The 19814-nt window shown below is 50.6% G+C and overlaps 1 protein-coding gene across 1 annotated transcript in view; it reads right to left on the reverse strand.

Moving 5' to 3' along the window:
- Window positions 1-19814, reverse strand: part of ANO2 (anoctamin 2) — a 332095-nt gene that overhangs the window by 240656 nt on the left and 71625 nt on the right. Inside the window, exon 4 of the mRNA XM_060024145.1 lies at window positions 18586-18684. Within this exon, the coding sequence (XP_059880128.1) occupies window positions 18586-18684 (99 nt within the window). The remainder of the gene's footprint in view (window positions 1-18585; window positions 18685-19814) is intronic.

Consider the following 19814-nt stretch of genomic DNA (forward strand, 5'->3'; position numbering starts at 1 on the left):
ACCTATGGTTTTTCATAACGTACAGAGTCGTCTGCGTACACTATAGCTTCTGGTCTTTCTAATTTACGGATGCTGTCATTGAGACACAGAGGTTGTACTTGTCATAGCAAAGCTCTGGTGGATTAACAATGGCCACAGATTTTTCCTCCACACAAGTTCTCCATTCAAGAGGTGGCATCTCTGTTTCCACCCCCTTAAGTCTGGATGGGCTCTGGGGCTGCCTGCCCAGTGCAGCAGAAGGGACACTATGCCAGTTCCACCCTTTAAGAAGATGGGCAGCTTCTGCCTTGGTCTGCCTTGGTCTCTTGAAGCTCTGAGCCGCCTGCAGCAAGTCCGAGGAGACGTGCGGAGAGGACTCAGACAGGGGAAGGACGAGGTTGAGCCCAACCTTCTGCCCACCCTGCCAAGCATCAGGCGTGTGAGGGAGGCTTTCCTGGACATTGCTGTCCAGCTCAACCCCAAGCCGAATACCACCACATGACCCCCGTCAACACCACGTGGAGAAGAATCACCCCGTCTAGCTCTGCTCAAGATACTGAGCAAAAATTCATAGGACAGAATAAAATGGCTGTGTCTTACTGAGTAAGCTGGGGCTAATTTGTCCTGCTGCAGTAGATGACCAGATAAGAGTCACAGCCAGACCCTCCGACTGGAAAGCCGGCTGTGTTCTCTATCAAGATATCCTTAAGATGCTTAAATCTAGAGCGGCTGTATAACATGTACAAAACACTTGTAATATTGATGGAGAAAAATGCCACAAAAGACACGCAAAATGCTTTGAGGGCTCAGAGAAAGGAGACAGCACGTCCAGCTGAAGAATCAGAAAAGCGCTTCCTGAGGAGAGCAGCATTTCTGTTGGGACTTGAACAGAAAGGGAACCTTCTTTTGTTTTTCTGTTCTTTAATAAAATCATGATAATCAGTGGGAAGGGGGAGAACCTCCCCAATCTAAGGACTGAGACACAAGCCCAGTTTATTTGTTTCTTCTGATACACTTCTCTATGCCTTTTGACTTAATTTCAATCACAAAATTAACACAGTTCTAGTAAACAAAGAAACCAAAACCAGGGACTTCCCTGGCGATCCAGTGGTTAAGTCTCCACGCTTCCACTGCAGGGGGGCACGGGTTCAATCCCTGGCCAGGGAACTAAGATCCCACATGCCATGCGATGTGGCCAAAAAAAAAAGAGACCAAAACCAAAAAGTATATTAACTAACATTAACAGCTTCCTTTCACTTCCAATCCCATCCCATCCTCCACTGCAGAGGAAATGTCCATTCACAATCTGGAGTATGTTTTATACTGACTCTCTCCATACGTATCATATGTACCTGAATCCCTTTCCAAACACACCTGTGATCATACTTCACAGGTACGATGGTATAATTCTACAATTTGCTTTTCTCGTTTAGCGATATATCCCGAGTACGTGTCTTTCCAAGTCAGTCCACGTAGAACTACCTTCATGAAGGCACCATATGACACAGTGGGTACGAGTTCTAATTTGTTTAGTCACTTCCCTAGTGATGGGCATTTATTTTAGCCTCTACATGTGTTTTATCTTCTTTGATCATACTTCTCTTAACCTCACCTTATACATACTTTTAATGAATCAGGCTCGAACAGGTATCAGCAAAGACATTCCAAGCCAACCAAAAAAGTTAAAAAGTTCAAGCTGGATTTAAGAAGGGTTCACAGCCTGGTTCTTTGGTGCTCGGGTTCTGATGGGGGAATGGTGACGGTTCACGGCAGAAAGGCACACGGAGACCAGTGCATGGAGATCCCACTGCACGAGGCGGCGGGAAGTCAGCGAAGGGTGTGAACAAGAACAACATCAGAGCTGTGAATCAAGAAATTCATCAGGTGGGTTCTGCACAAAGAAGGAGCCAGCCTTCTGAACCGAGGGAACCGTTTACTTCTGGGAGCACAGACCATTTCTAAGCATCTCCTATGCACCTGGCTTGATGTACATCAGCACTGATCTTAAAGACGTGCCTCTAAAAACCGAGAGGGGTTGGGCTTCCCTGGTGGCGCAGTGGCTGAGAGTCCGCCTGCCGATGCAGGGGACACGGGTTCGTGCCCCGCTCCGGGAAGATCCCACATGCCGCGGAGCGGCTGGGCCCATGAGCCGTGGCCGCTGAGCCTGCGCGTCCGGAGCCTGTGCTCCGCAACGGGAGAGGCCACGGCAGCGAGAGGCCCGTGTACCGCAAAAAAAAAAAAACAACGAGAGGGGTTAAGAATCTCAGTCGAGATCACACAGAGAGTGTCAACCAGATAATAAGTGCTGGAGCCTCGGAACCTCGTGGCAGAGCCTGCGACCTTGGCTGCTCCACTCTACTCTTCCTCTGCCGCGACGTGAGTGAACATCGGGGGAAAACAGTGTGCACCTTACTCTACTGCCCCTACTGTTATAAAGCTCTTGACCCTCCTGCCATCGGTCACCTAGATGCAAAGAGCTCACCTCTGGGGCATCCTTGGGCCTGGAGGGACAGGGGCAGAAAGATGACCCGTTCACCGTATCCCAACACATCTCACGGGTCATTTAGGGCAGGTTCCAACCGCGCACGTGTCCTGCAGCGTGTTCACCATACCCGTAACCATGCGTCTTTAAAGGGCACGTGCATGGCAATTCCAGTTTCAGAGCAGGAGGGAAGCTGACTGGCTCTGCATCCTAGATGCCTTGGAACGACAGACTTGGACCGACCGAGGGTGTTTCTCCTCTGTCCACTTTCCCCATGTCCACCTCTGGTTTCCTAGTCTAAGGAGGCTTCAACTACAGCAATAACTGGCTTCCCACCTCTCTTGCTTAGGGCTGCCGGATTTAACAAATAGAAATGCAAGAAGTCCGGTTAAATGTGCATTGGAGGTAAACAATAAATTTTAACTTTTAATGAAACAATTTTTTCATTAAAAAAGACAACCGGAGGGCAGACTCACATAAAAAAAATTATACGAGAGCCACAATAATTTTTTTGTCTAAGTATGTCCGCTGCAGTATTTAGGACATACTTATGTTGACACTAAACAAAGTATTCATTGTTTATTTGAACTTTGGGTTTAACTAGGCATGCTGTATTTTATCTGGCAACCCTACTTTTGTCCACCTCTAATTCGGTCTCCACGTTGGAGCCAGAGTGAAGTTTCTGAAGCAAAAATCTGATCATGTCACCTCCCTGCGGAAAAGGCTTCAACCATCACCCATTGCTCTTATGATAAAAACCAAAATTCTCCACGCAGCCTGGGGGGTCCCGTAGAAGTCTCCACCTTCTCCTTGCCCCACGGTCCCCTGCTCACTGCACCCAGCCACCAGCCTCGGGCAGCATTTTTAGTACTCTATACCCTTCACCTCCTCCCTCCCCCTCACCAACCTGTGTTCACACTTGAGTTCTCACTCAATCGTCACTTCCTGGGGGAAGTCTTTCCTGGCTTCCAGACAAGGTCAAGCCCCATCTTCACAGCCTTTCGAGGCCCCAGTTCCTCGCCTTCACAGCACTTATCGTAGCTATGATTTTACATTTATTTGAATGATTATTTGATTCATATCCAGCCTCCCCACCAAACAGTCTCCACGAAGGCAGGACACCATCCAACCATCCCCTATGGTTAAACGAACGAACGAATGATAAATCTCTGGGGACCCAGCACTGATGACAGCAGTTGCTGCCGCTGCAGGAGCCCAGGCCAGGGACAGAACAGTCGTCAGGTAACAGGCCCTGGTAGAGGGAAACCAGGATGGAGAAGAAAGCCACCGCCCAAAGCCACCGGCCGGCCGAAAGGTCTCCGGGCCTGTCGGCACCAGCTGCAAGGGCGCGCGGGGTTGCCCAGTCCCGGCAGAGGCCAGGAGGGCCTGTATTCCATCCATGCGGATTAACGACCGGCACCTGCCCCAGGGCCTTGTCCTGGAAGACGGTCAGCTGGGCGCCTCCGAGCTGGTCTTGAACCTCCTCCTAGCAGTGGGTCTGGCAGAGCTCCCTAGAGAAGCGAGCTAAGGGGAGTGGGGCCTGTGGCATGTTTCTGGAGGGACCAGGGATGGGACCAGGATAAATCCTGACTATTCCCTGATGGGGGGAGGGGTGCTCCAAAGCCCTACAAACAGCATCATTTACCTCCAGGAACAATGTAAACGGTGCAAAAGGCCAGAGTCCCAGCAGAACCGTCAAGGCGACCTCCACCCCACAGCCCTGACGGAGGCCCTACACACACCCAGGCAGACGCAACGGCCCATGCCCACAGTCAAACATGGCGGGCGGCCCCATGCACGCTACCGTGGACGCTAAGCTTGGAGGACAGAGGACCTGCCTCCTGCCTCTGTGCCTTTGCACGTGTCGTACCTATTCCTGGAACTTCTCCCCTCCCTCTCCACCTGAATGACCCTCCTTCTCCTCCACTGGGCTCAGGTACCAGCTTTCCCAGGAAACCCTCCTTAGCCACTCTCCTGCTGCCATGCTTCCTTAGCAGCCTGTGAACGAATACCTGTGTCATAACGTTTGCCACACTCACCTCTAACTTGTGGTTCACGCGTCTGTCTCCCCAACAGACGGTGGGCATCTGGGGAGCAGGGAGCATGCCCTGTGCACACGGGAGGAGCACACTAATGTCTACGGAGCAAATGACCTGGTCCTGGTCCTTGCTGACGCTAACGAGCTGTATGACTCTGGGCAAGTGGCTCTCCCTCTCAGATTCTTCATCTCTAAAGAGAGAATTGGGGAACTTCCACTTCCCACAAGGACGGAGTAACAGGGACCAGATTTATCCTACCTGAACCAACCAAAACACCGAGAGAAAAAAAAAAAAACATGAAATAATGGTTGCTCTGGTCGGAATGTTTGCGTCCCCGCAAAATTCATATCCTGAATCCTGATGCCCAGCGTGATGGCTACTGCACAGTGGGGCCTTTGGGAGAGGTGATCAGGTCATGAGGGTGGTGCCCCTGTGAATGCGATTGGTGCCATTATAAAAGAGACTCCAGAGAGCTCCCAGCCCCTTCCGCCATGTGAGGACACAGCGAGAAAGTGCCGCTATGAACCAGGGAGGGGGCTCTCGCCCAACCAGGCTGGTACCCTGGTCTCAGACTTCCAGCCTCCAGAAGAACTGTGGAAGTTCTGTCGTGTACACGCCTCCCGAGTCTGTGGTATTTTGTTAGAGCAGCCCGAACAGACTAAGAAAGCACTTTTCAAGATACTGGACATTGATTAAGCAGTAACGAGCTCCTGAGAGACAGGAAATGAAAATGGTGACTCCTGGGATCGCTCCAGCTCACTGCCTAGAGAGAGGTCCAGGGCTGAGGGGCAGGAAGGGGAAGCAGGTGGAGGCCCACACACACCCCGGGCCGAGCAGCCTTAGCTGTAGGTCTGGGGAGACCAGGGCAACCAGAGCTCCCAGGACAGCGCAGCCAAGGGGAGAGAGCTTCGTGAAGAACCCTGCAGGCAGTCCTCTTGGAGCACTGGGCGGCGGGGTGCAAGGAAGCTGCCGGACGCTGGAGAAAACCCGTCTGCAAGGGTTGGGAACGGCCCCTGTCCCCACCGGCCAGGATGGAAAGCTCACCATTCGAGGGGCGCTGGGTAGAGTCCTGGGGTCCGCTCACCAGGGGGCATAATTAGCCCGAGGCTGAGCCCCGCTCCAGACCCACGTCACAAATCACAAAAGACAGAACCTGACTAAACGGCTTTGGAAGTACCGTCCAAGTGTGACCTTCTTTGGCTTTAGACGTTTAATGAAAAAGACGCGTTAATTCTCAGCACAGACATGTCCGGGCACCTCCTGGGTGCCAGGCGCTGAGCCTGGGGGGTGACTGGTTGATTGTACCAGAAGCTGAAGCAGCATGGCGACGAGGATGACCCCTCCACACGCAGAACGCCCACCCTGGAATCCCACAGGCCCACCCAGCAGCATCGGCCTCGCTACGTTACAGACAGGGAAACGGAGACTCAGAGGGGCAGGGAGCCGCCAGCGTCGGGTGACACCAGGCCTCAGAACCCAGGTTTCCTGACTCCCCTATCCAGCCTCTCTTCTTAAACCTCAGATCCTTGGAAGGGCGGCGTGGTCCCCGAGAAGGCAGAAGGCCGGAGCTCCCTCTCAGCCCCCGCCAAGCTCAGCAGCCTGGCTCTTCCCCCGTGTTCCGCAGGGTCCACAAAAGGCGCCCCGACCCTCTTCAGTATTGTTAATACAATCAGCAGAAGCATCGTTATTGCTGTTATTCTTGGACAGTGGAGAACAAGGAACATCCTCAGAAATGGCAAGACACATGTTCACCAGCTGTTCCCCATTACGCCCTCCCCGGGTACACGATACGCCTTTCATGTGCTTAAAATCATAAATAATTTTTAAAGTACGTTGCTCTTATTCTTTATTCCAGGGCTCAAATGTGGTTCTCATAAAAGTCTGCTTTGGCCTCACTGTCACAAGCTAAGAGGTTTACCGAAAGGCCTTCTTTTCTTCTTTCTTCCCCCGTCTCCCTCAGCCTCTCCCCTCCAGAGGGGCACGGCAGTGTGGTCTCAGGGCTAATTTGTTTCCTTCCTGCGCTGGAATCATGTTCCTTCCCAGGATGCAAGGAACTGAGGCTGTAGTGATTGTCTATCGTGGACAGATACAGGCTGCTGTCCCCATTTTACAGGTAGAGAAACAGGCACAGAAAGTTTTACTAGCATACCCGAAGTCACGCAAACACTAGGAGATCCAATGACCCCCCCCCCAGAAACATCAAGGGAAGGGAATAACCATACGCGATCTAAATAAAATAATCTTGATTATCCACGAGTCCCTCATCTGCAGTGATCTAAGAGGGCCTCTTTCTGCAACTCGTAGGAAAAGTCAGCAGGAAAAGCAGCACCAGGCCTAAAGGTGGAAAGCAAGCCAGCTGTGAGCACGTGTGTCCGCTTACACCCCACGGCCCAACAGACACTAATCCAGACTGTCTTCTCCTTTCAGCGTTCCTGTGCGCTCCTCTGCACCTCCGGCCACTGGGTAACTGAGGGTTGACTGAGCTGAAGATGATCACCTGCTCACCTCTCATTTCAAAAGGCTCAGACACACAGGGAAGCCAAACTGTGGAAGGTGCCTCTGCAAGCTGGACCGGGGTGGGCGCCTCCGGACTAAAGAAGTTATGAGGAAGAGAAGCTAAAGGCGCAGCAGAAGAGGTCCGCTGTTCTCACGCCCCGTTGGCGCCTGGCGGGACAGGCGGAGGGAGGGATGCGCGCAGACGTGCACGCGCCGAACCCGGATCCGAGGAGCTCCGTGCACAAGCCCAGTCACCCACGCGAGCGAGCGTTAAACCGCCCACCAATCCAAATGCAAGCAGCACCAGGAGCCACTAAGCTCAGCTGCAAACTGGAGCCCAAAGGAGCCTCTGCGGGCGCACCAAGAACAGGAGCTCATCAGTCCCTCCATCCCCACCAGTGCCTACGGGTCCATTTCCCATCCACGGCCTCGCCGAATGCAGCCAGTGACAGTCACAAAATGCACATTCTCTGAGGTCTGACTCCGGATTCACTTACGGTTTTTAATTCTGTTTCAGTATGTCTTCTACACGTGAATGAATGTTTGCTGACTTTTAAAATGTGGGAGAACTCCCAACTACTTACATGGCTCACAAGCCCCCTTCTGAGCCACGCCTCCTGCCTCCTCCCAGAGGCTCAGCCGTCACCCGTCCTACCCCCCACACCGCAGTCTCCACGCCGCGCGCACTGGCCTCGCCTCCTCCCGGTTCCCCGCACAGGCCGGGGTTTTCTTACCTCGGGGCTGGAGGACATGCCCTTCCCTCGCCCAGGAAGGTTCTCACCTGCCCCCCAACCTAGCCAGCCCTCTGGTCTCAGTTCAGATGGCCCCTTCTTGCACCCTGGCCCCCATCGAAACTGGTCTCCTCTGGTTGGCTCTTTGTCTGTCCTGCTCTTTTTCTTCTGTTGGTGCCTCCAAGCTCATCAACAGCTACTCGACTTCTGAATCCTCCCCACGCAGAAGCCACATGGGCCAGGACCAGCTGTAGTCACCACTGCATCACCTGCAGAGTATCTCAGACATAGTGATACTCAATAACTATTCACTGGGTGGACGGATGGATGGATGGGTGGATGAAAAATGTGACCTTTCAAAGGGCTAGGACCCCTTATACACAGCCATTCCGGGTATAGTCAGCCTCTTCCTAAATGCTTTTGGTAACTGAAGGGGCTACTGAGGACCCAGATCAGGGACGGCCGCTATGGTGCGTGTACCATGGCGCTATCTCCCCCGACCTTACAGACAGCCCTGGGGCATCACTCTCCAGTAAGCCACCACCAATGAATCGGGCCTGGTACGTGTGATCCGTTCGTTCATTCATTAACGAATACTGATTTAGTGCTTGCTCTGTACCAGGCCCCGTTCTAGGTGCTGCCGACAGGGTGAAGCCGCCCTGCCCTCCTGGAGCTTCCAGTGTAGTGCCGACAGGGACAATCAAACAAAGACACAAATATGCTACTCAGTATCCAGCAGCGCTGAGTGTTAGAAAGAAAAGAACAAGAGGAGGAGGATGGAGCGAGACAGAGGTCCGCTTCACACAGGACGGTCGGGGATGTCTGTGCAGGCAGAGACCCCGTTGCGGTGGGAGAACGCGTCCTGCGCTATCTGGAGGTCCCCAGGCAGAGGGAGGGGCAAGCAAAAGGCGCTGAGAGGGAAACAGGCTTGGTATCTTGGAGGATCGGTGTGCCTGGGGCGGAGTGCCGAAGTGGGCAGTGCCGGGAAGTTCCTTTCTGTGTCGGAGGTGACAGACACGGCATCCGTTTAGAGGCCCTGCGGAGACACTGTCATTCCCGGCCCCTCTCTGACCAGTAGCCCTTTAATATCCATGGCAGGGATCACATGACACCCTCGGGTTCCGGCCTGTCCCCGCACAGGACGGCTCTAGTCCATGGTGGCACTCTGACTGTGCACCCTGTCCCCATTCTTGGGGCTCTGATCCATTGTAAGCAGGTAAACGCTTACCAACCACCTGGGTGTGGAGGGTCGAGTGGCTGATTTGGAAACTTCACTGATTTCCGTGGTGTAAATACGCCCGCCATGGCCAATTTCAATCACCAATGGTGCAAAGACCAGCCTGCAAAGTTTCTGAAAATGTGTCAGATCTCAAGAGCCGTTATGCACCAGCACATCACTGACGCCAGTTCTTCCTGGGTAAGAATAATTCTTCTGTGAGCTCCAGGTACCAGAAGCTGACTGCCTCCTCCTCCTGTCTCCCCCTCTCCCCCCACAGGCCCCTCCCATCCACCCACAGAGGCAGCCACGACCAAGTCAGGCCCCCCACTCCCACATCTCCTACTGAAGAGCCCAGTTACTCAGCACAGTGCTGGCTTACCACTGCTGTCCTGGCGGGGCCAAGCCAGCCCACCCGCTCCCACATCTCCTACTGAAGAGCCCAGTTACTCAGCACAGTGCTGGCTTACCACTGCTGTCCTGGCGGGGCCAAGCCAGCCCACCCGCTCCCACATCTCCTACTGAAGAGCCCAGTTACTCAGCACAGTGCTGGCTTACCACTGCTGTCCTGGCGGGGCCAAGCCAGCCCACCCGCTCCCACATCTCCTACTGAAGAGCCCAGTTACTCAGCACAGTGCTGGCTTACCACTGCTGTCCTGGCGGGGCCAAGCCAGGCCCCCCACTCCCACATCTCCTACTGAAGAGCCCAGTTACTCAGCACAGTGCTGGCCTACCACTGCTGTCCTGGCGGGGCCAAGCCAGGCCCCCCACTCCCACATCTCCTACTGAAGAGCCCAGTTACTCAGCACAGTGCTGGCTCACCACTGCTGTCCTGGCGGGGCCAAGCCAGGCCCCCCACTCCCACATCTCCTACTGAAGAGCCCAGTTACTCAGCACAGTGCTGGCTTACCACTGCTGTCCTGGCGGGGCCAAGCCAGGCCCCCCACTCCCACATCTCCTACTGAAGAGCCCAGTTACTCAGCACAGTGCTGGCTTACCACTGCTGTCCTGGCGGGATTATTAGTAGCTCTCTCACCCTCAGAAGGGCCCAACATTGGACGACAAATTCTATCCACTGCCCTCTGCTCTCAGCACCACCTGCACAGGGCCCAGGGTCCAGGTCCCAGCCAGCCCATCTGGCAGGAGCTGCCCCAGTTCAGCTGGACATGACTTGAGGCTTTCAAAAGGAAAAGCACCACTTCTCTTTCAATTTTTTTTCAACCACGAGCCTGAAAACAAGTTAATTTTAAAAATTCAAGTTCAGGGCTTGCCTGGTGGCGCAGTGGTTGAGGGGCCGCCTGCCGATGCAGGGGATGCGGGTTCGTGCCCCGGTCCGGGAGGATCCCATGTGCCGCGGAGCGGCTGGGCCCGTGAGCCATGGCCGCTGAGCCTGCGCGTCCGGAGCCTGTGCTCCGCAACGGGAGAGGCCACAACAGTGAGAGGCCCGCGTACCGCAAAAAAAAAAAAAAAAAATTCAAGTTCATTTCCCATTACATGTTTTCCTATTTTTGGCATCACTGTCTGTGAGCCCTGAGTCAGGCCTGTCTGCTAACAGCCCGGGGCCTGCGGTCTTGCCAGGCCTGAGCGCATGTCCGCAAGTTGGCCGGGAGCCATCTCGGGTTCCGCAGGGTGACAACGGCATGGAAGTGGCACCGATTAATTTTTTTCTGAATTTTGAAGATAAGAAGCATTACAGAAAACAAAAAAGTGTAAGTCAACGTGTTCTGCGCTCTTTCCAGCCTATCTAAGTGGCAATCAAAGAACGGGCACCAGAAAGCCCATAAAGATATCAAATGTAAACCCAAGCCTCTCAGCTCCATCGCTATTGAAAACAAATGCTCGGGACAGGCAGTGACAGCAAGGGGAGTCCCACCCACAACTCGCCAGTGTGAACAGCTACAGCTCTGGTTCCCTCCAGCCCAGGATTATTGCAGAGTACATTCTACAGACCACTGGTTTCCCAAGATACTAAGAGGCATTCAGCAGGAAAAGGGCTGGACAAAGCTGAACCATTTCCTTTACTGCAGGGTTTTTAGAACTTTTAATTGGTCAAATAAATTTTAATATTAGTGTTTCTACAGTTTGTTAGACCATGGAAATTTTTTTAAACAAAAGGCTATCATTCTACAGTAATACACTTTGAGACCATGCCACCTCCAGCCCAGGTATAGATCCTTCACTAAAGTGAGAGGGTAGGAGCATGGCTTTGGAGTCAGACAAAACAAGTTTGAGTCCTCGATCTACCTCCTTGAAGCTGTGTGACTTCAGATAAGTTTATTAAACTGTCTGAGCCTCCGTTTCCTCATCTATAAACTGGGGCTAGAGCTAGTACCTACTTCATGCTGCTGTTGTGAGGATAAAAACAAATAATGCACGTAAGGTTCTTACCAAAGCACACAGCACACAGGAAGCATTAGCTATATTTAATTCATTTCATTTAATTATCTATTTACTCAATTCATTTAATTATCTATTTATCAACTTATATCTATGGTTACAAGATTTTTCATCTTCAGATATTTTGTTCTGATTGATCACTGATGGATCATCGAGACTGGTTTTATGAACCTTTCTCCTCAAAGTCAAAGGTAAGAATTATGAAATGTTTCAAGCTTTAAAACATGCTAACATCCTTATTTACAGATACCTCTTACCAAGGCAGAAGTTTTCACTTGAACCAACAATCATCCTTAGAAACAGAACTATAAATGGAAAAACAGTTGTTGAACTGAACAAGCAGCTCTTCTTAGCCACAGCGAGTGTCCCTCCACGATCCGTGCTAAATTGAGCCTCGCCTAGACTCTCCAATCTCATCAAAGCAGGACGGAATGTGAGACATCCAAGGAGATGCAGAAGGACGCTTGTACAAAGACTCCTCTAAACACCCTCAAAACCCAGCATCAAGAAGTGAGCAAGCCTATTTCAAGCAATCTCAGAAGATGCAAAGTGGATTCTTGGGATGCAGAGCAAGCCAACAAGCCTGTCAGAGAACCGGGTCCAGGCCTGTCTACTTATTGTTCTCCTGCCCAGAGGAACGCGGTAATTGTTCCCTACGGCTGCCATAAGAAACCGCCACGAACGGGGTGGCTTCAAACAACGGAATTCTACTTCCTCACAGCCGTGGAAGCCGCAAGTCTGAAATCGAGATTCCGGCAGGGCTGTGCTCCCTCCAAAGGCTCTGAGGGAAAAGGCCGCCTTGCCTCTCCCCGCCTCTGAGGGCCCCAGGCATTCCTCGGCTCAGGGTCACATCGCTCCAGTCTCTGCCTCTGTCTTCACACGGCCTTCTCCCCCCGTGTTTGTGTGTCTCAAATCTCTCTTATAACGACACCCGTCACTGGAATTGAGTCCCCCCACGAAGTCCAGGATGATCTCTTCTCGAGATCCTTAACTAATTATATCTGCAAAGACCCTTTTTCCAAATAAGATCAAATTCACAAATTCCAGGCTTAGGACTGTGACATGTCATTTTTGGACACCACTACTCAACCCGCTACAAAGAGGATTACAGACCTTAAAAGTACAAGCCTTGGGCTTCCCTGGTGGCACAGTGGTTAAGAATCCTCCTGCCAATGCAGGGGACACAGGTTCAAGCCCTGGTCCAGGAAGATCCCATATGCTGCAGAGCAACTAAGCCTGTGTGCCACAACGACTGAGCCTCTGCTCTAGGGCCTGCGAGCCACAACTACTGAGCCCTCGTGCCACAACTACTGAAGCCCACGCGCCTAGAGCCCGTGCTCTGCAACTAGAGAAGCCACCGCAATGAGAAGCCCATGCACCGCAATGAAGAGTAGCCCCCGCTCACTGCAACTAGAGAAAGCCCACGTGCAGCAATGAAGACCCAACACAGCCAAAAAAATATTAAATTAAATTTTAAAAAGTACAAGCCTTGCGATGGCTAATTTCACGTGTCAGCTTGACTGGGCCACAGGGATGCCTAGACATTGGGTTGAACGTTCTTTTGGGTGTGTCTTTGAGGGTGTTTTCCGATGAGATTACCATCTGGATGGGTAGACTGAATGAAAAAGACGGCCCTCTGCAATGTGGGTGGGCCTCATCCAATCAGTTGAAGACATGAACAGAATAAAAAGCCTGACCTTCCTGCAAGTAAGAGGGGACTCCTTCTGCCTGCTGACCTGGACATCAGCCTTTCCCTGCCTTCAGATTCAAACCGAAACACTGGCTCTTCTTGGGTGCGAGCCTACTGGCATTTGGACTGGAACTTACATCGTCAGCTCTCCTGGGGCTCCACCTTTGCCAGCAGCAGACCATGGGACCTCCCAGCCTGCATACTTTCCTGGGCCAATTCCTCATAATAAATATATAAATAAATAAATAAATATATATATATATATATATATATATATAAAATATATGTACATACACATATCCTGTTAGTTCTGTTTCTCTAGAGAAACCTTACTAATCCAAGCCTCACCTCTGGATAACTGAGAAGGCAGAGGTGCTCGAGTCCTGGCCTGGCTGAGTGGCCCCTGAAGCTGGGTGGGCACCAGAATCTGGGGGAGGGTCTTCCCGTGCAACTTTTGCAAAAGTCATGGTTACCAGATCAGAATGTCTAGAAAGCCAGTAATAGGTTACTGAGAACAACTTCCAATAATTTACAAAGCTTAATGGAATTAATGTTTTCCTCCTAAGGGGCCACTCGAGCTAACTAAAATGTCACGTTTCTCTGCTTTTTAACTGGAATTATATTAGTCCAACGTGGTAACAATGATTTTCTCACACTCATCAGAAAATGCTTAACGGCAGTTCTGTATGTTTTCAGTTCATGGAAATGAGAAGATGAATTATTCCTTAATAAATGCAGTTTAGTAGATTAAAAAAATATTTCAAAACATGGATTCCACGGAGAGAATTAAAGTCTGAATGGCATTTCTGCTCTAAGCTTTATCCCTGAATTGAGTTAGCGCAGCAGAAATAGTATAGTATCAATAGTATATAGTATATACTATATAAATAGTATAGTATCAATCATTCTATCAACAAAGCTACGAAAACTTTGACAGACTGGACAAAAGTGATTTCCACCCATCCCAGGCATGTCCCTTCTTCCGAAATTAGTGGACTCTGGCTGGATGAACATGCTTTTGTTAATATGACCAGAACGGACTCTGTTACTTCGTCCCCATCAATTCTCCCGGAGGCGGGGTGCTCGTTCGTATATATTAAAAAGTCAGTGATAAATCAACATAGATACTGACCACCTTGGCAAAGAACAGAGGTGAGAAAGCATCCATTTCAAACCGTCCCAGGTTGCTCAGGGCCAAAGGCCAGGCCTTCCTGCCCCCTTCCTGTGCAAGGATGCCGAGTGTCCCTCACAAAATACTGGCTCTTCTGTTGTTGTTTTTGGAAAACAAAGGCTTCCTTCCAAGACTCCCCCCCACCGCCCACGGTTAATATCTGTGCTCAGGACTCCGTGTCCCTGGACGCATTACTGTGGATTCGTCCAGGTTGGAGATCTTGATGTTGTGATTTCCTCCCCATCTTCCCGGTCTCTCCGGACCCTACTGAGTTGTGATCCAAACCTCCACCGGCCTCCACCAGAATGGTGGATGCTGACCGACCCCACCCCATGCCTCGGTCTTCCTCCCCGCCCACCCCTGCTGCCAGGACGTGGCTGTCTGCGAATGTGGTTTACTCCCATTGTAGTCACTTCCCAAGCCCATTAAAAAGAGGGGAAAACGCCACTGGACTCAGCGCTAGCCCTGCAGACTGCCCCGTCTCGTCCTCACCACCATGCTCCTTTCTCACCCCAGGAACTGGGTCTAACCCGCCCCTGGAATCGGCACCCCACCCGGCATACCAAGTTATATCCTCCTCTCATGGTTACAACACCCCCTGGGAGGTCAGTCACAAGCCGCTGCGGTCTGTGAGTACAAAGGAGATCTGGGGCCCTGCGGCTGACCCGCAGAGGATGCCAGAACGGTCCACCTGTGTGGAGTCCGGGGCCTAGACACTACCGGGAAAAGTTCCTTCCGTTACATCTGATGCTCATCAGGGCCACCACCTGGCTTTGCTCCCTGGACCAGCATTTTCCCAGACAGAATCTGTGCTGCGCTGTGCTAATGGGCTGCTACTCGACACAGTATTTAATCCGTGCTGGGATGTCGGGGTGTGTGCCTTCTTCCTGTTGTGCCCTGGGCTGTAGACTCTGGGGGCTCTGATGGTTTCTGAGCCCTTCAGGGTCTCTCCACAGACTCCCTTCCTCTGGGAGCTCCATCAGTGTTGGCTGCCTATTCCGTCAGGAGGGAAGGTGACTGGGGAACTAGGAATTGAGAATACACACATAAATGTTTGAGAACACAGACACGGTAATAAACTCCTGTGTTTCCATAGTCAAGAACTGGATTCTTACAACAACCTTCTAAGAAAAACAGGGCAGCTGTCACTATGCCCACATCACAGATGAGGAAACTGAGGCTCCGGAAGATGAGGTGACATACCCAAATCACACAGCAGGTGAGTGCAGAACCCAGGCTAGAAGCCCAGTCTTCCGAGGACTCGACTGATGCAGTGTCTACCAGCCTATGCCTCCAAAATAAAAGGGAAGGAGAGGAAGAAACAACCGAAGGGTCCAACAACAGGTGAATGCATAAGGAAGATCATATTACATATATAAGTACACACACACACACGCATATCATGGAATATCACTCAGCCCTGAGAAAGAAGGAAACCCTGACATCTGCAGCACCGTGGCTGGACCTGGAGCACGTTACACCAGGTGAGTGAGTCAAGGGAAGAAAAGTACTGTATGACGTCACTTACACGTGGAATCTAAAAAGCCAACCTTGTTAAAACAAGGAGAAAATGGTGGTCACCAGGCAATGGGGGTGGAGGGATAGGACAGACGCTAGTTAAGGGTCCAAACTTGCAACAGGTAGTAAATGAGCCCTAGAGATCGAATGCACAGCAGAGTGAACATACACAGCGATAGTGTATCATAACCATCAAAGCTGCTCAGAGTCCGGAATTCAGTGATTCCAGCCACTGAAAAGGATAATTAGGTAACATGACAGAGAGGCTAGTTACGGCTACAGTGCCAATCATGTCACAATCTATGAGTGCATCAAATTAATACGCTGTACACCTAAAATTTACACAAGGTTATACGTCAAATATATTTAAATGATAAAAAAAGCAATGCAAAAAAGCAAAAGAAGGAAGGCGACTCAGAGGTGGCTGCGTCATGCCACGTCCTTGCTCTAGTCACCTCAACTGCAGATCCAAGTGCAGGTACTTCCTAAACAATAGGTGGTAAGTTCCAATAGGCTTAGTGTATGGGGCACACGAGCTCTGAGGGCAGATGTGTCACATAAGGAAAACCATGCTCCCGCAGGCATGAGCTTGTGGAAGGACAAGCAGAGACCAGAGTGACCAGCACTACTCGGGGACTGAGACTGTGAATAAGGTGAGGAGGAGGTGACAGAGAGAGAGGTGCGGTCAGATGTTCCAAGAACAGAGAGGGAGGCTAGGAGACGGCATCAGGGCATCAGGAGAGAGGTGGAAGGGAGAGGGAAGAAGGGACGGACGAGCATGAGGGCGAGGAAGGATGGAAGAGCAGCGAAGGAGAAGAAGGGACAAAGAGCGGAGAGGGGAAGGGTGCACACTTCCTCTAAGTCTCTGTATTTCCCGCAGAAAGGACTGTCCTGGGGGGAGAAGCAATAGCAGCGGCATTAAAGTTTGCTCACCTTCTTTCCAAGGATCAGCCAGCACAGATAAAAACATAGGAAGCAAGTTATAAACCGAAGAGATTAAGAGAACGTTAGATATTCAGATAGGCCAGAGAAAGGAGAAGAAAAAAAAAAAAAAAATATATATATATATAGAAGGCAGAAGGAAGACAGGAGAAAGAAAAGGGGAAGGTTGGTTAAGTGAGGGCACCCCCAGAGGGAAGCAGACGCCTCCGTCCATAGCTGACTTGGGTCATGTGGCCATCAAATGGGGACGCCATCAGCAGAGGAGGGGCGGAGGTCCAGAGCCAAGACGGTGCCTGCACCTGAGGACAGCGGCGCTGGGAGTGAGGGGTCAAAAACGAGGAGACAGAGAACTGAGCAGTGCAACTGAAGGGGAGAAGGTCACAGCGTGGTCCTCGTGAAACCAAGACACTCAGGCGTGTGGCCCCCAAACATGTACCTTTTACTGGCAAGGTGTTTGTAGCCAACATTCATGCTCATGCTTGTTCACTGTTCAATAGTCATTTGTCCTCCTGCCACGGGTGTGTTATCCACCTTAACAGATCTATAAGGGCAGAACCCACAGAGTTCATCCTTTTGGAATAAGGGGTGCGTGACACAGCATCACACATGACGATATCTGATGAGTGATTTCTGATGAGAACAGTAGGTCTGCTGTAGCGAAGATGGTGCACACACAGCCAGTGATGCTAATCCGAACGTTCTGCTCTCTCTAACCACGCTACTGATAGTGGAGACGGTGACGAGAGAAGGCGGGTGGTAATAGTGGTTGTGTAGAAAGCAGCAAATATGTAGTTCTGTTAATGACGGGGATGGTGAACATTTATGGTAAACGGCAGTAAGAATGATGAAGTCGTGATCTCTGCAAAGCTAGGTCACCACTTGGGAAGTAAACTATTGATGGATGTGTGTGTGTGTGTGTGTGTGTGTGTGTGTGTGTGTGTGTGTGTGTGTGTGTGTGTGTGTGTGTGTGTGTGTGTGTGTGTCAGACACAGAGACAGATCAACTCTAGATCATTTATGGTTAAACTAGAGTATCACCTGTTCCAGGGCCCTTTCTAGAGACGCCTCAAATAATCAGTCAATAACCACCCTTTCTCCTAAAATACCTAGTAAGAAGAAAGAAGAGTGACTCTGTGGACACATTTCTTTTATCTTTGGAGGTATCTGCTGGATTTTCTTACGCAAGGAAACTGTCACCCAGGAATTCCTTGGGGAATTTTTAAGTTATACATAGACTCCAATGGCTGAAAAGGACCTCAAAAATCATCTGAATGTGTGGCTCTCAACCAAGATGTATATCAAAACCTCCTGGGGATTTTTTTTTTTCACAATACTGATGCCAAAGCCTCATTCCTTACCAGCCAACTAAATCAAATTACCAGTGGGGTCCGGGCATGAGCACGATGGACACTTTCCCCAGGTGACTCTGATCAACCCGAGTGAGAAATAACCTTCCATTTCACAGAAACCCACGGTCACACCAAACTTAGTGACAGAGTCACAACCAGAACAGGTGTCTTCATGGCAAGCCTGGCGCTATTCCCCCCACAAGCTGCCTGCCCAGTCGGCAAGGCTCGCTAGTCTGCGCTCATGGCTACGCTCGCTCTAAAGAAATGCCTGGCCATGCTGGGAGGGAGGGAGAATGGGGCTGTAACAGAGCAATCAAGAAGCGGGACCAGGGCAACGTGAGCTTCTCGTGGAGCACGTCCTGGCAGTGCTCTGAGGTGACACGATCTCCCAAGCCCGGCCCCTCCCCTCCCATCTCTTCCTCGTCTCCTCCACTGTGCCAAACTTAGCGTCCCCAGGGAGACAAGTGTGATTCCAACTCCGCAGAACCCAGGTCCCACCTGGCCCTGTTCCCCAAGCTATTCACACATCCAGCCAGCCCTCGGGAGGCCCCAAACCCAGAAGAAACATGCTCATACTTTCTTGGTGGGAACTTTGATCTTCAAGAATTCCGCCTCTCGGGCCAGCACTTGCCATGGGGCGTGGATCCGGACAAAGACGGAGCCCTGGCTTTTACTCTGTAAGGGACGAGGAAGGAGAAAGAGAAACACTTAGGAGACATAGCTTAAATTCCTGATTCCCCAACTCTCCCAAACAAGAAGCCCACACCTGTTGTTTCTTCAGTTTCTGGGTTTTGTTCTCTTTATACCTCACCCAGGGCCAGCCCCCTCCCACCCATACCCCATTCACCACTTCTGGTCTAGAAATGCTCTCATCCAGAGTAGGGAAAGGTTCCCAAAGAGTGCTCCCTGGAGCTTTGCTGACTTCAGAGGAAAAGGGGAGTTTAAACAATTGTGTTCAGAGATTTGCAATGCAAGCAATTACAATTTTCACAGAAATCCCATTAACGCTTTTTTTTTATTGAAGTATAGCTGATTTATAATATTGTGTTAGCTTCAGGTACACAGCACAGCGATTCGGTACTTACGTAGATCATATTCCAGTATCGGTTATTACAGGATAATGGGTATAATTCCCTGTGCTGAACGGTATATTCTCATCACCTATTTTATATTTAGTAGTTACAGCAGTTAGTTAGTTTACCTCTGCTGGATTCAGTGAACAGTCTGGAACCTGTCTCCATACAGATATTTTCATTGTTAAGTTTGTATTTTGTTCTACTATTTCGCTGTGTCATAGCCCAAATCACAAAAGTGGATCATCTGAGCCTAAAAGTAATGACGTAACTAATCATGTAAATGACACAACTCCGTATAATGTCATAAACATAAACCTTGGGCAGGGCTCCGTGTGAATACAGCTCTGAATCTAGGTCCCAGGACAAGTCATTCTGTGAGTGCACTGATTTCACCCAAAAATGGAAAGTAAGGAAAGGAAACACAACGATGAATATCTGAAAATTAGGTTTCACTGACTCAGCAGCTCCTCTGGCCCGGGGCACAGGGCATGCTATAAAAACGAGTCAGATGACAACATGAAGCCATCGGTTTCTTCTCACCTTCAAAGAAAACCTCACACACAAAGGAAAAAAAAAAAAACAACACTTTAATTCATTTTGTCACTAAATGAAAAAAGACCAAAACAAGCAGGAAAAATGGGCAAAAGCCCCATTATTGGCGTGAAGCTTCTGAAACCACCTGCAAAATGAGTTACAAACACTGTTCACAAAGGACGCAGGACAAGCCAA

The sequence above is a fragment of the Delphinus delphis genome, chromosome 11, assembly GCF_949987515.2.
Source record: "Delphinus delphis chromosome 11, mDelDel1.2, whole genome shotgun sequence".
NCBI lineage: Eukaryota > Metazoa > Chordata > Mammalia > Artiodactyla > Delphinidae > Delphinus > Delphinus delphis.